Raw genomic sequence first — 16,430 nt, 5'->3', positions numbered from 1 at the left:
AAATTTGCAAAAATTATTGATATTAACAGAACAATTGAATGAAATCGATATGTACCCTCGATTGACTTATTACTGACTTATTGTAGGTCAAATATTTTTTTTTTTTTGACTAAACTACCTTTGTAAAGGTGAAGATATACCTCGTCATATACACTATCGAGTGAAGACGTATGAGGGTAATTTGATTATAAAAAAACTTATTTGATCTGCAATAATTCAGTAATAAGTCAATCGGAGGTAAATATAGATTTTCATTCCATTTTTCTATTAATATCAATAAAGTTTATGAATTTTGACTAATGGGGGGACTAATTTGTTAGAGAGAAGCAAACATCAGGGGCATTAAATATAATTTTTTAAATTACAGAGGATTTAAATATAATTACACTAAACCTCAGGGGAGGAGAGTGTAATTATCCCTAATATAAATTCGAGAACACCGGTCTTGTTATGCTAGCAATTTAAATTTAGAGGGTGTTTGGCTAAATTTTTTTAAAATATCTTATGAGTTCCTATATTTTATAAGATATTTTAACAAATGTTGGATCTTATGCTAAAAATAAGTTTTTAAAGTATTTAGATAAAATAAGATATTAAACTTATAACATGTGAAAACATGTTATAATATGATAGGGTATTTTGCATAATAAGGTCTTTTACTGACTGAAATGGGCACGATCTATTAGAATAAAATAAGTTGTTATTTCTTGACATATTTTGCTTTAAAAAAATTTTAAGACGCTTTTATAAATAGTACACCTTAGTTTAATTAAAAACAAAAATTTAGTAGATAATCTTTTACAATAAAAAAATGATGAATTATTACCTAAATTTTTGAATAAAAATAATTTATATGTACATTCATGCTAGTCGAATATTAATTCAGATATACAGTTTATATTTTCTTTGCTAATGCAATGATTATTTCTAATCGTGTAATATATAATGTCTTGAATTTATATTTTTCAGTAAATATAATATCAATACCAATTTTATTTTTATTTAACTATAATAATTTATTATTAAATAAATGAGTATTTTCTCTTTTTCGAATGTTAGAAAAATTAAATAGTAAAACAAGTTTTTCAAATTCCAGAGAGAGAAAGAGTGTGTGTGAGAGAGAGAGAGAGAGAGAGAGCTGAAAGCCCATTCTTGAATTTGGATTGGACTCTTAGTAGACATCCAAAAACTAATTAATTTAGCCCACAAATTTTGAGGGTGAAATTTGTAAACTTTCTTTTTAAGTTTTCAGAGTGAAATTTTTTCTAGTTAACTCACATACTAATGCCAAATTAAGTTCTTAATATCAATTAGGGTAAATTATAATGAATTTTCATAAAATTTGATTTGATTAGAATTACCTCTTTATTGTTTAGAAAACTACAGATACTTTATGATTTTTTATGAGATTATATAATTTTTGGACGGTGGTATGGAATTGTTAAATTTGCTTTTACTGTATTTTGTAAAAAAAAAAAAAATAGACAAAGTGGATGGAAATATTGTCGAATCTTCTTCGACCCTTTTGTAAATTACGAGTATTTTCTTGATATTTGAGACATTAGAAATATATATCTCAAATTAAAAATAATTATGTAGCCTTAAATGATGAGACGAAAATTATAACTTTACCTTGTTGATTTTTATTTTTAAAATAAATATTTAAAAAATATAAACAAATTTGAAGGTAAGTCTGTAAAATTATCTTAAAAAAATTCTAAATAGGAAATATAAAATTATAATTCATAATTTAAAAGGATATTTGGGCAGCTTCACCATAAAAAAAATTGAAAAAAAACTTAACGAAGGGTCATGGATGGGCTTGTTATAAGACGAACATTAAACTCAAAGGGTATTTGTAATTTTTCAAACAATAATAAAATATTTATAAATATGTCAAATTTCAAATAAAGTAGTTATAATTTTCATATATATATATATATATATATATAAGACTGCTTTTCGATTGAGAGCTTTAGATTTTAGAGAAACATTTTAAAAAAAAATCTTATACGGATTGAAACCCTTTACAATACTAAAATATACAGTTCAAAATAAAAGTTTTATAATTTGATATCTTTTGTGACATGAATTTGTTTACACAAAATTGATGGATTTATGATTATAAATTTGAAAATTTTAAATAAATTTATAGATCCAAACACAATATAAAAAATTATTGGGATAATTACACTCTTTTCTTATGAGGTTCGGTATAATTATACGTAAATCTCTAGTGGTTTGAAAAATTATATTTAGCATTGCTAAGGTTTGCTTCTATCTAACAAATAAATCTCTTCGTCAATCAAAATTCACGAAATTTGTTGATATTAACAAAAAAAAAATCCATATTAACTCCCGATTGACTTATAATTGATTTATTACAAGTCAAATAAATCTTTTTATGACCAAATTACCCTCATACGTCTTCACTCGTTAATGCATATGAGAAGGTATATCTTCACCATTGTAAGGGTAGTTTAGTTGAAAAAAAATTATTTGACCTACAATAAGTAAGGAATAAATTAACCAAGGGTAAACATCAATTTTCATTCATTTTTTTTTAGTCAATATCAACAAATTCAGTAAATTTTGACTAACGAATTGACTTACTTATTAAACGAAAGTTAACCTCAGGAATATTATGTATAGTTTTTCAAATCACAGAATAACTACGTATAATTATATCAAATCTCAAGAGAGGAGAGTGCAATTATCCCAAAATTAGTTAAAGGAAATAAAAATATCTACCATAAACACGCTTTCCACCTACCATGAATAGTTCATGCATCAACACCAAGTTTTCTTAAACACGTTATTATTATATAATAACACTTGTCGAAAAGTACAAAATCAAAATTAAACGACCATAAATCGTCACCTGCGCCATTATCCACAAGACACATATGCATTTCCCCATCCCAATTCAACATCATAGCTCCTTTTCTTGCTTTGAATTCTCATCCCATATCATCACAGCCCATATCTTTTGTACCATCATTATTGTTGAACTAATATCCACATTCAGATTAAAAATGGAATTAAGTGTGATTATTTTTAGGGTTAATTACATTTAAACCCCACTAAAAATGCAGAATTAGACTTGCCCCAAAAAAGGTTTAAAATTATACCTCTACTATTTTAAAAAATTCTTGATTTACATCTGACCTCCTTCCGGTAGGGTCTGGATGGAAAATGCTAGGTAAGCAAAAATGCATATACAAAAATTTTAAATTTGCCCTATCATTTAACATTCCTTCATAAATATAAAATTATTACCTGAAAATATTAAATGAGAGGTAAAATTAAAAATTCATGCAATTTTTTTGTTAATATCAATATTTTTCGTTCAAATCCTAACAAAAGAGGCTTAGTGTAAACAGTGGATTTTTGAAGCAGGTGTAAGTATAATTTAAAAAAAAAATTTAGAGGAAAGTGTAATTTTTTAGAGGGGGTTTAAAAGTGTAGGTAACCCTAATTATTAATTATCGAGGCCTAAGTGTTACGATTTACTATTGCAAGTCTTACTATACGTGGGTTTAAAATCTTGCTAAGAAAGTGTGGAGTGTTTAAACGTACGTCCTAATTTACTTGTTGTGATTTTCATGTATTTAGGTCTTGATTTCTTAGCGACAGTATGCTAGTTAAGCACATATGGCACGTGCACTATTCTCCTTAACGAGTCTGTACGGTGCCATCTTTACTTTTCTATTTAGGTAAAAAAACACAACACACACACATAATAATAAAATATATGATGGTTGTATATAAGATTCTGGCGAGCCCGACGTTTTCTAAAACTATTCAAATAATATAGTTAGAACTTAGAACATACATTATGCACTTAATCTTTTTTTATTTGAAGCGAGTATAATAATTTATGTTAAATCAATACCTAACAAAAATAATTATAATAGTTACGTTCTGATCAACAATATCAGATACATAAAATCTAAACGACATAACTATTACAACAAATAATACCACGCATGCAGCGAGATTTAAACCCATGACCTCTAAAATCATGAAACATCAGCTTCGCTTCCTGAACTAGACATTTATCCACTTACTTTTAACACTAAAAAATTGTAATTTTGAGTTTCATTCAACTTTGGTAATTGGCTAGATGAAATTATTTATCCCAACTCTTGCAATTAATCATTTATCCAAATAAACAAATAATCGAGTTGAATAAACAAAAAATATTGAGAGCAATCATTCAAAGCAAACGTAGCCTTATATGAGTTTCCATCCACAAACAGTGTATTGTAATATGGAATATCTTTTTGTTCTTGGTCCGAAAATGACAAAAAACTAATCATGTTGGATGTGAAAGAAATCTCATGTATCTCATGTGTGTGTATGTAAAGCTGCCCATGTGGTCATAATTTTGACAGCACTCATTATTCACCCAATCTGTTTATCGTATTTGCTGTATGATATAATTGACTCATAATTTGTTTCTATGATATAAATTCATACTTTTTTTCCATGTGCGATAATGGGAATTTTGTACATTGTTTGGGATAATGTTAATTTCCACGGAATAGGCCAATCCAAATTGTCAAAACGTCTAGGAATCAATTAAAATGTTATTATTTATTATTAATCAGTTTCAAGGAAACTTCCATAGTATATTTAAATCGTTTGGACATATATATGTATACATAGTTTTGACAGTCAAAGATGAATCGATATTATTGATTAAAGTCTATGTTGTTGCATATGATGGATCCACAAACAAGTGGCAGTAGTTCTTGTCAAACAATTACATATTTTGGGACAAAATATTAAGAATTTTTCATTCCAACCGTTGTATAGAAAAGTTTTTGTTTATATATATATATATATATATATATGATGTGATTAAAAAATTATAAAGCTAATTATATTTAAATTCTCTATAAAAAATATGAAACTATATTTTTTCTTCAAAACAATGTTAAAACTATACTTGAACTCCTTTTTAAGATTTTTCATTTACAACCATATCCTTTTCATTAAGATTTGGATGAAAAATTATGACGATAGCAAAAATGTTACGAAACCTCTGATTTGCGTCTCATTTAGCATTTTGTATGAATTATTGGTGATATGACGAGTTTTTTCATTCATCAATTGCTACTTTTTAGCTAATGACAATAAATTTAAAATTTTACTTTATTACAAATATATCCTTTTGACTTTATATACATACATTTAACCTCTTAAGATTATAAAACTATTGTTAGAGTATCTTGATCAATAAATTATACGAAATATAAATGAGGGATATATTGAAAGTTTCTGTTAAGGGATAATAGGGTTGACCTTCTCCGTTAAAATTGGAATATACATATTCCCTGGCCCCCTCTTACTATGAAAATTACATAAACTTTTCTTGTTGATTTATTACCATTACGAATAGACCTTCTACTAACCAAACAAACAGTTAATGCTGATCAGCCCAATGTAACCTCTATAATTGCCCTCGGGTAGGATTTTCATAAATTAGGCTGACCAAAATACCTTTGACGGTGAATTTATAACTTTTATAACTAAAAAGGGGTGTTCATTATAGCATACACAAGCTAAATATAGATGTTCGTAATAACTAGTTTTGGGTTGTTTGTGGTTTTATGGTACAAATTTGTTCATTTTAATAGCTATACATTTCTATACATATATAACAATCATATTACCATCTTTTTGGGATGATTTACAACATTGTAACATAGAGGTCTAAAAAACACAGCATTGGGGACTTTGTCTCGAATTTGCATAAATGTGCCTAGCACATCTTTTCGTCGATAGCATGGGGTACCAACTCAAGTATACACTCAACAAGTCCTTATAGGCAAGTAAAATGCATTAATAATCATTCAAACATATTAACAGATATTATAGCTCCTGCAAATTGTAAAACCAAGCACTGACTTAAGTATCGGAGGGTCTTAACTGGGAGTTACCCCAATAAACCTAACGATCTGCTTATCTTTTCTCAGGGCCCTTACATCAGTTTGGGATAAGTAGCGACCTCAAACTGCTTGGAGGACCAGTTCATCCGACCAAGAAGGTCGTACAGATTTTGACCCGGATCAGTCATCAAGAAAAGTTTCTTTCATTTTGAATGCATTTAATTATGGCCATATAACATTGTAATTTGCAGGTGCGGTTGCTTCCGCTTGTATGATTGTTCATGCTAATCACGGCGCCAAATTTCTTCTCATCCGTTGCTTCTTGCAAGTTGCTACGCACAAGATTTCTCCTTCCTTTTTTTTGTATTATTTATTGTTTTAATAAACTAATGATTCTACATTCACAAAAATAAAATAAAATTTTTAAAAGGAGACTACTTGGATAATATGAAATTTTAATTGACAACTATTTGCATGTGCTCGACGATTTTATTGTGATTTTTGGTGTCAGGTGTGTTCTAGATCGATTGATGGAGTCTTTACCAAAAAATAAATAATTGAATAAAGTTTGTAGTATTTTGATATTTTATTTATATAAATTTTGTTGTGTTTTGTACTTTTATTTTTGTGGTGGGAATAATTATAGCGAAAGTTGTAAGTTAAGCAGTAGTAAAAGTTGAGAATACTTGAAAACAAAAATTAGAATGAAGTAAAGTGTTTGAAAAACATATTAATATTTACGATTTTATTAATAAGTCGCAGAAGTTACTTTTGAAGTTGCTTACGGCTTTTGATTGAAATCAACTTAATTTAAGTAGTTCAAAAGTCGATTTATAAAATGAAAAAAAAAAATACTCTTTTAAACTTATTTATTGCCACCACATCGCTCTATAATAACAACTTTATAAATAATTTTTTCATCATAATAATTGTTAGTGACCACTTTTATACAAATATTATCACTACCAAAAGTACAGAAATCAACATGGTGCTTGACGGGGGTATTACCCCCATCCTGGCAAAAAGTCGAAAAAGCCCCTCACTGATGCTAAAAAATTCCCTAAAAATCTGAGGATCCACGCATAAACACACGGGTTGGATCCCTTGGGCTCCGATCCGCATGAGGAATCAAAAAACTGCCCATTTAGGCCGCCAAATGACCCATCGTGCGATTGAGAACCATGAGCGTCTGGATGATGACACTTGGCCCAGCCCGTACTGCCCGTACTGCACACCTGGGCCTATAAATACTTCAGATTTGAGTCATTTAAGATGACATGCATTTATTGCATTCTCATTTGTAGTTTCATATTGCATATTTCTACCTCGACCCGATTAACTTGAGCGTCAGAGGGTCTTAGTTAGGGACGAACACAACTAGCCTAACGTACATGTTTAATCATCAGGACCAATCTACGATATTTGGAGATGATATATTGCGAGTCCGAACTTATTAAGGAAGACTGTATATTTCAATCCAGATCAATACTAGAACAAATATTTTGTTTACTTACTATATATATGTAACTAATAATAATTGTAATCGAAAAGCAGTATTGTTCGACTCCATAAACATTTTTTTCCCGTGGTTTTTCCTTTGTAAGAAGTTGAAATTTTTGACTGACCACCGATGATGATTGGACAAAAGACAAAGCAGAGATAGGGCAAATCAAGAAAAGTAGATCCAAGTGCGGCTGTGTTTGGAATAATTGAAATATGCCACTTGCTTCTCTTTTGTCCTTCTTGTTCTTTTAGGGGTATGCCAACTTGCTTCATGGTCATGAAGAAAAATAAATTAAATAGTATATGCACACGCAATATATAAATAAATAGAAAAAGTTATGATAAAATATTAGAACAAATTATATTTCGCCATCCGAATTACGTTCGTTTTTACATGTTGTCGTTGATTTTTTTTTTCGACTTACCATCTCAGTTTTGCGAAATTTGCACTTTACCATATACGATCTTTTTTTTTTGTTGACTTTTCTGTTGGAAAAACATCACATATTGTACATATGCGAAAAATATCACATCATATAACGCTTAAATATCACATGTGCACTGTATGTGATTTTTTTCAATAAAAAACTTGATTGAAAAATAATTATAAATGACAAAGTGCAAACTTTCTTAAAGTTGAGATGGTAAGTTGGCACATAAAAAAATTTAGATGCAAAAGTGACAAAACGATCATAGTTCGGATGATAACATGTAATTAACCCAAAATATTAATATACATCAATCAATGTGTTTAATATACGTTCTTTGGTCATTTTAATGCATAGCATCAAGTAAAGCAAAATAAAATATATTAAAAAATAGATTAAATATATGTACATATATCATTTAAAATAAACATGATCCGAGATATACAAATCTAAATGTTTACAATAACACTTATATAAATATTGCTAAAATTATACACAATTTTCCTTTATTTGCACGAAAATTAAGTTCTCTGGTGGTAAAAAAATTAATTTTTTGTCGAAAAACACGACATGGTAGCCCCATGTTGGACATGTTTTGGGGGACTTTTTTAGTCCTTTGTAGCACAAGAAATGACTTTGCAGCCATATAGTTTTTTTTAACATATACCATAAAATATAAAATATATATTCATATATCTAACACGTATCTTTAAAAACTATGTTATATATATACATTATATTTTTTTATGGATTTGTTGTTTCTAAAAATATAAACATAGATAAAAGAGTTAATTATATATAAAATAATTATTTAACTTAGTTTATGTTAACAATTCTAAATAAACAATTTTTTGTATGAAATATATAGTATTTAAAGTGCTAATATATTAGAAAATATTAGATAAGCAGTTTTAAGTGTATAAGTCATAACATATTTATTAATTTAATTATAATTTATAAATCTTTCAAAATATATATATAATGTATAACACGAATCTAAATTTTCCGTAATAATGGAAAGTAGAGATAAATCGTGTTTGTCAATGCAGTGGGAGTGTAGTAGAATAATAGCTAATTTTTCGTCTGATGAAGGTATCCCCGCTTGGGGATGATATCCCTATTTATAGAGAAGTGTCACCAAAGAACTAATCATGCTTCATATTTTTGCGACAAACGAATAAGATTGGTTGAGATAAGACATGATTAGGTCCTATTTTTTAGGGATAGTGTTGTTAGAATCATTATTTAGGTAGGGGAGAGAGTCCGAGGTTGAGGAGGATACCTAGTCCACAAGAACTCTGTTGAATTTCAAGAGTCTGAGTTCTTGAGGGAAACCTCCCTGCCACGCATACTCCTTGTTGGTTAGGAGGACATACATGGAGGCTACAAGTGTATGCCACGTGGGCTTTAAAGAGTGACGTGTGTATAGGGGTTGAACTAGCTATTGGTGTTCGGGCCACAATCATTGGTCTTCATGAAGCGGGCTCCCTTTATTGGAATGGCCGAATGTTGCGCCTCCTAGCTCGTTCTTGGGCCGTACTACTGGAGTACTAGGCCTCACCCAAATTTTAGGAGGAAGCTGCATCGACTAAAAAAAAAAAGGACACGACACGACAATGACATAGTTGTATATAATCTATTTTTTTATTTTATATATATATATTGTCAATCTTTTTATAAAATTAAAATATACAATATGAAAAATATCAAGATAAACATAAAATAAGCATGTCTTGCATCTAAATCCTTAATCGAGTGTAGCTTCAAAATATACATAATCAGTATATTTTAAAATTATGAAATAAAAAAATTTCTAATCATCCAAATGATTTAAATCATCATGTCCATCGCTCAATTTTTTAGTAATTTTATTTCAAAATTTGTAGTTTGGGAGGAGTGCTTAATTTTTTTACTTTTTATTAGCCCAAAGCGCTCACTCTCTCTTTCTTTTTTAAAGATAGTTCAAAATTTTTTAAAATTATAAAAAAATTCTAATTGTGTCAGGCACGTGCGTGGCATATCTGATACCGTGTCTGTCTTTGTATTATCATTTTATATTTTCTTACAAGCAGATATTATGTTCGAAATATGTCCAAAGTATGCTTAAACTATGTTTGGATCCAATACATATCTTATATTGCACCGAGTATTTTTTATAGTATCTGTGCATTAACAAAACAAAAAACTATTTCAAGACAAAAATAAAAGGATAATCAAATATATTTCCGTTTTCCATCTAAAATATGTTATGATTTATTTTCTCGATGCAATATTTTACTTCAAGATTTATATTTCATTTAAATTTTTTATTATATACAATATATAAAAACTATTTTATTATAAATAAATTAAGTCGATTTCATATTTTATATTTTATTTTTTAAAAAATGAAACATAAATTTTATAGCATGATATGTATACATAAAATATAATTTGAGATAAATGATCCCAACTGTGGTATTTTAATTTTTTTTCTCATTCTCTTTTTTGCACGTCAAAGTCAACACAAAGGTTAAGACTAAAGCTACAAATAGTATTGGCCGAAGTATTATTTATTAAGAAAGGAGGTCTAATTTTATAAATAAGAAAAGTTAGGCGGCCGAAGTGCAATTTAAGCTAAATAGTAAAACAAACAATCAAATGTATTTATCAACATTACCCTGACCCCATCCGAGTTTCAGTTGAATTCTGTATAAGAAACTGCGATTGTTCATGCGTGTGAGGTAATATAAGAGAGAGAGAGAGAGAGAGAGAGAGAGAGAGAGAGAGAGAGAGGCAGGCAAGGGTTCTTGCAACTCCTTGAAAAGAAATGGATTTCTTTGAGAGATAGCAAAATCTTCTTCCCCCACCCCAGGATTTCAGCCCTTCTTTCTCTTTTCTGTATCTTTGCATCTGCTCCTTTGCGTTCTCATTTTCCCCTTGAGAAGTTTCTGGGTGACATTTTCATTTGTTTCTTCAATCCCGGATTTGTTGTCGGCTTTTTCGGTGGTATGACCGTTTGATATTTACCTGGAAACTTCGTAAAGTTGCAGTCTTGATGGATGAATGATAAGAATTGGACAAAAGGGTTCTTTCCTAATCATGTTCTTTCAGTCGTAACCTGGACTTTATTTCGAAAAGAAGATTTGATTTCATCTTCGGCTCTTTGAACTGTTGAAGAAGTCTGTTGTGATTTGCTGGAGGTGGTTTGTTGATATATTTCCTCATTTAAGACTTGTCTTATCGCTATGCATATGGTGATTAAGCTCTGTCTTTGAGAAAGATGACATGTTCTTGAACTTAATTCAATTAAATTGCTGCTGAAAATTCTTTGGGACTCTTCAAAATTTTGGACAAGAAGTGTTTGAAGAGACAATTTTTCAATAATTTGATGCTGTTGGTTGCTGTTTGGTGGTATTCTTTTGGGGCGTAGATTGGATTTATTGAATATTTTTCTCGGATTTTTGTTTCGTTGTCTGAACATAATTCTTTTTGGATTCCAATTAAGATTCTGCTTGTCTAAGTATGTATTATACTTGACCTTTGAGTTCTCTTAAGAACAAAAAAGAGAAAGTATGGCTCTTTCTTTTGGTAGATTTTCATGGTTGTGGTTGGGAGGAAAAGAGAAAGAGCAAGTCTCAAACGGGTCACTGATAAACTCGATAAATTCTTTGGGTGATTGGGGTGTAGGATTTAGAGGAGAACCCGAAAGTTTGAAATTTTATTCAGTGAAGGGAGTTGATAGACGAATGCCCTCTTCGAGCTCGAACAGAAAAGCGAAGAGAAAATGGAAAAGCAGGGAAGAGAGGAGCAGGAGGATTGACAAAGAGTATGATGTGGTTTTGGTTCCATCAGATGGTGTTTGTTTATCAGGGTCAGAATCCGATGACTCGGACTGGTCTATTGGGTGGCTGGAGCCGCACGCCCCCGATTTCCAGAGTGATGATGAGGCAGATGATAGTTTTGCCGTGTTGGTTCCTTGCTATAGGCATGAATTTAAAGAAGTAAAGGAAAAGGTGGATGGGGCTAATATTCCACTCTTGAATGCTGTTAAGAACCTCCCAATTGATTATACTGCTGGTAAGAGCTGTGCTTAATTTGAAGAAATTGGATATGTTTGATTCTTAATTATGCCTGCAATTGTCTAAGTTGTTTAGATTTCACCTGTAGCATATGCCTTTGATTTTTACTGCGACAGTGTTACCGATGGTATGCGTGGTTAAAGTGTATTTGTATTTTGAGGAGAGAGGATTATTCTTAGCCTGCTGAATTTACAAATTCCGTATTCATTCGATCTTATTTTGTCTGTTCATATACGTTTTATGCATTTGGATCATCATCAAGTACTCCGCTGCTTGTCTTGGCATTGCAGAATCTGATACCGAAAAGACTAGTATTTCAGGTTCTAAACTGTTTCACCTCAGGCTTAATCTCTGCATTCTCTTCTATAACAGAAGTTTTAGATCTCTGAAGCTGGTTTTTGTTAAGGGGAAAAATAAAAATCTCATACGCAGGTTGATCATTCATGTGCAATGTTATGACTTTGTTGTAGGCTATCATTGTTAATCAGGAAAATCATGTCCGACTTGTTTATGGATTTAAAAAGTTTTATCTTCCCGTTTTGTTTTTTGATGGCTGCTTTATCAGAATGTAGAACTTTTTCAGATTTCAAGTCGCACTTACGGGGAGACCATAGACTCTAATTCTTTACCCGATGCCATCTTTTGCACACTCTTATTCTCATTTTTAACCCATTTAAGGTGAGCGATTCTTGTCCAAGTAACTAACTATGACTTACCATTGTTCTTCTGCAGATGGCACAAAGTACATGGAGCAGTGGCTCTCCTCCCTCCGGAATTTTTGAAGTTACCATATCCCTCAGCTGTGCTGATTGCTATTACATGGGATTATCATCCACTGTAGCTTAGAATTCCAAAGAACAGAAGATATCCTTGGAAACCTGAGGAGATGGTGTTAGGCTAAACTTGCATAGAAATGCAGATTAGAGCAAAAATAAGGTTTATCACTCCACAGGGTTAGAAGATGCATAGCTTATAGCTCAAGGATGCATCATCATAAGATTTGTCAGGTTATAAGCATAAGGTTCGTATCAACCATGAACGGGGGAAGCTTTTACCGTATATTGTTGGTTGCCTGATTGTTTAGTGTAAATACAAGCAGTTGTGAAGTATGTATAAAAATGTTTATAGTTTCAACCCTTTGGTGTACATAAACTTTGCTTGTTCCTGAAATGTGAACTCATGGAACGAAGGCGGTATGCCCATTACCTGTATATACAAGCGGTTTACTGCTATTTTGCTACTATATATATATGTTGGATGTACTAGTTCGAGTTCTCAGTCTGTTGAGAGATGACCTTACTACTCTTCATATCAATGTTGCAAAAGTTCATGAGCTCAAAGTGAACAGATTCTTGGAATCATTCTGCAGTCAATATTTGCTCAGTTCGTATCGATCAGAAATCACCGTAAAACAGGCACTGAGAACAATCTGCACGCTCTATGATGGCACAAAGAATGAAGAACAGCTTACTGTTCCTCCTCTGTTTCTACGGAAATGAAATCGGTCGTAGCTGCAATTGTAGATTCTGTTGCATTGTGTTTGGATTGATGGACGTAAATGTAGACATTTCAAGTCTCTAACGACAAATCTTTTGAAGTCGTTTGAATAATTCACCTTAAATCATTCAACTCTGAACTATATTTTTTATGAAAATATGAACGAATTTCAAATTCTTCTAATATAAGAATATGTAAAAATCCTTTTTAAAATTTAAATTATTACATTCCAATTGTGGGTAGAAAGTAAGGAAGAAAAGTGGCTTTTGGTATTGTGTGTTGGCCTCTCAAGATTTCTTTTTCCTTGTCCTAATGTCAATCATTTATGTTGGGACAAGGATGGTAAATTAATAAGTAGTAGACCCCCACTCCCTTATTCTGTATAGGTTTGGCATCCAATGCTAGAGAAATCCAACCAATGCTTTTATTTTGTGGTTGTTATGTTGGTACCCTTATTGCTGTCCTCTAACCACTACTTATTATAAATTGAAAGGACAATTACATCGCAAATTTCTGAAGTTTGGTGTAATTACACATAATTTTTTTTGTGATTTAAAAGCTTATGTTTGTTTTTGTATGACAAATTGATCCATGCGTTAATCAACATTTACCGAATTCGGTGATTTTAGTAAAAAGTTGAATGAAAATATTTATATTTTACCCACAATTAACTTATTACTTACTTATTGTAAGTCAAATAAATCATTCTGGCCAAACTATAAAGGTGAAAATATATCTCCTCACATGCATTATGTGAAAATGAATAAGCGTAATTTGGTTAAAAAAAATGTTTGATTAATCGGGAATAGGTCAGTAATAAGTCGGGTAAATATAGATTTTCATTAAACTCTTTTGTTAATATAAGCTAATTCAGTGAACATTCACTAATATAGGGGTTTATTTGTTAGAAATAAACAAGCATCAGGTACACTATATATAATTTTTCAAATCATAGAAAATATACGTGTAATTAGATCAAATCTTAGGAGAGGACAGTATAATTATCCTTAAATAAAAACAAAAATGATGCATCTATCAAAATTTACTAGTAATAAGGCATCAGGAGATTTTCGTATATTTTCATGTAAGTTTTACTAATATGTAAATTTAACTCAGTGGAAAATACCACTTATTTTGCATCGATGAAAGTTATCTAACAATTATTTTTATTTGGTAACTACAACATAATTATATCATATAATTATTGAAATATTTAACTTCTATTCAGCATTTATCAAGAAAGTCTAATAACTAAATGTTTAAAAAACATATAGATTATGATAATATCTTTTTAATTAGTATAGTAAAATGTATAAATATTATTTTTTTATATTTTGTACACACAAAATGCGCTCGGCCACTAGTATAGATTAAATACAAACTACACAGTATCAAAATAAAAAAAAATTATTATATCTCATTAAAATTTGTATTCTACTTGATATATTAGGAAAAAAATAATATTATATCTCATTTTATATGATGATTATTGGTCATGAACTTCAAAAATCAAGCGACTTGAATAATCTAGAACCGTCGGATCTGGATGTGGAGAAATGAATAGCAAAAAGAAAAGAAAATCTTCCATACACGATGAATAGTAAAATGAATCAACAGGAACCTAATAGATGTTTCTGTTTTTATGTGGGAAAATAGCATTTTTGGTCCTCATTTATTATAGGATTAGTATTTTTGGTTCCGTATTTAAAAAATTAGCATTTTTTTTAACCTCGTTCAATTTTTCATTTACAATTGATAAAAATGCAAGCATCCCCTTGTGATATAGCAAATAAATAAATTATTTTCTTATGAAAAAAGAAGTAGCAATTAACCTCCCTGTGTTTTTAAAAATACAACAATTTACCCCCCTATATTTTTCAAATGAAACACTTTACCTCCCCAGAACCTCTCCGACTAGGGAGGTAAATTGCTTCATTTTAAAAAAAAATATAGGACGGTAATTGCCCATTTACAATATCACAGGGATATAATTGAATTAAACCTTCACAATTTAACGACGTAGGTCACGTGCCTGGTTTAGTATTTCTAGCTGGAGGGAAAATTGGCCCGTTTTCCAATTTGGGGCCACTTTTGGGGGAAAATATAACTTATTACAAGTTTAGTGGAAAAACAAACCTTGAAGAAAATTAGGTCAAAGAAAGGGAGGTTTCTCTTTTCTTTTATAAAAATTGAATCCTACCCTTGCCGTATTTTTGTAAGTTCAAATCAAGTAGAAACAACATAAAGAATCATATTTTACACAAGTGAATCAAGTAATGTAAGTAGAGCATTCATATGCTAATGTGGGAAGAAAAACCAATTTTCCCTCCAGCTAAAATACTTAATACCCATATATTGGACATGTGGCCTACACCATTAATTTATAGATAAAAAAGTAGATGAGAATCAAAAATACTAATTCTTATAAGTTACGAACTGAAAATACTAATCCCATAATAAATAAAATAAACTAATTTATATAACCAAAAATACTATTTCTCCTTTTCATGTCATCATATTCTGTTCAGGGGTTCCTAATTATCATTCAAGTGGTGATGATAGGTAAGTGATTGGCCTCCCAATTTTTGTACATTTGTTGAAAAAAAAAAAAAAAAAGGGATTTAAGGGAGGCCTCATCCTCTCATTAGGTTTAATATTCTAGCCGAAATGTAGATTCTTTGCATTTAATTATGGTGATGATAAACTATGACCAATGAAGTGGAGCACATTAATTATCTTGATGATAATCAACAATTTTAAAATTAATCTTTCACTTTATTTTTATGAATAAATTATATAGACAACCCCGAACTCAGATTATATTACACAAGCACCCCTGTCTTTTGTAGAATTACCGTTACACCTTCTGAATGTTTTAGTATAATTTTTTAAGAGATGTTTGTGTAAGCTTTATATTAAAATATGGGGTATAATTATTAATCACAACTTAAATCTCAAAAAATGAAGTTTTAATTTTACAGAAGGCAGGAGGTGTTTGTATATTTTGACCTAAGTTCAGAGATATTAATATAATGATATAAATA

The 16,430-nt window shown here is 30.2% G+C and overlaps 1 protein-coding gene across 1 annotated transcript; it reads left to right on the top strand.

Annotated features, from left to right (window-relative positions):
* Window positions 1-10,515: 10,515 nt before the first annotated feature.
* On the top strand, window positions 10,516-13,167 carry LOC105178248 (uncharacterized). Its single transcript, XM_011101684.3, has 2 exons — window positions 10,516-11,887; window positions 12,622-13,167. The coding sequence occupies exons 1-2, from the start codon at window positions 11,383-11,385 to the stop codon at window positions 12,669-12,671; spliced, it is 555 nt and encodes a 184-aa protein (XP_011099986.1). The 5' UTR covers window positions 10,516-11,382; the 3' UTR covers window positions 12,672-13,167.
* Window positions 13,168-16,430: the final 3,263 nt, after the last annotated feature.

The sequence above is a fragment of the Sesamum indicum genome, linkage group LG9, assembly GCF_026168435.1.
Source record: "Sesamum indicum cultivar Baizhima isolate 11 linkage group LG9, ASM2616843v1, whole genome shotgun sequence".
Taxonomy (NCBI): Eukaryota; Viridiplantae; Streptophyta; class Magnoliopsida; order Lamiales; family Pedaliaceae; genus Sesamum; species Sesamum indicum.
Note: the sequence above shows the minus strand (reverse complement) of the source record. Positions and strands in the feature narration are given on the sequence as shown.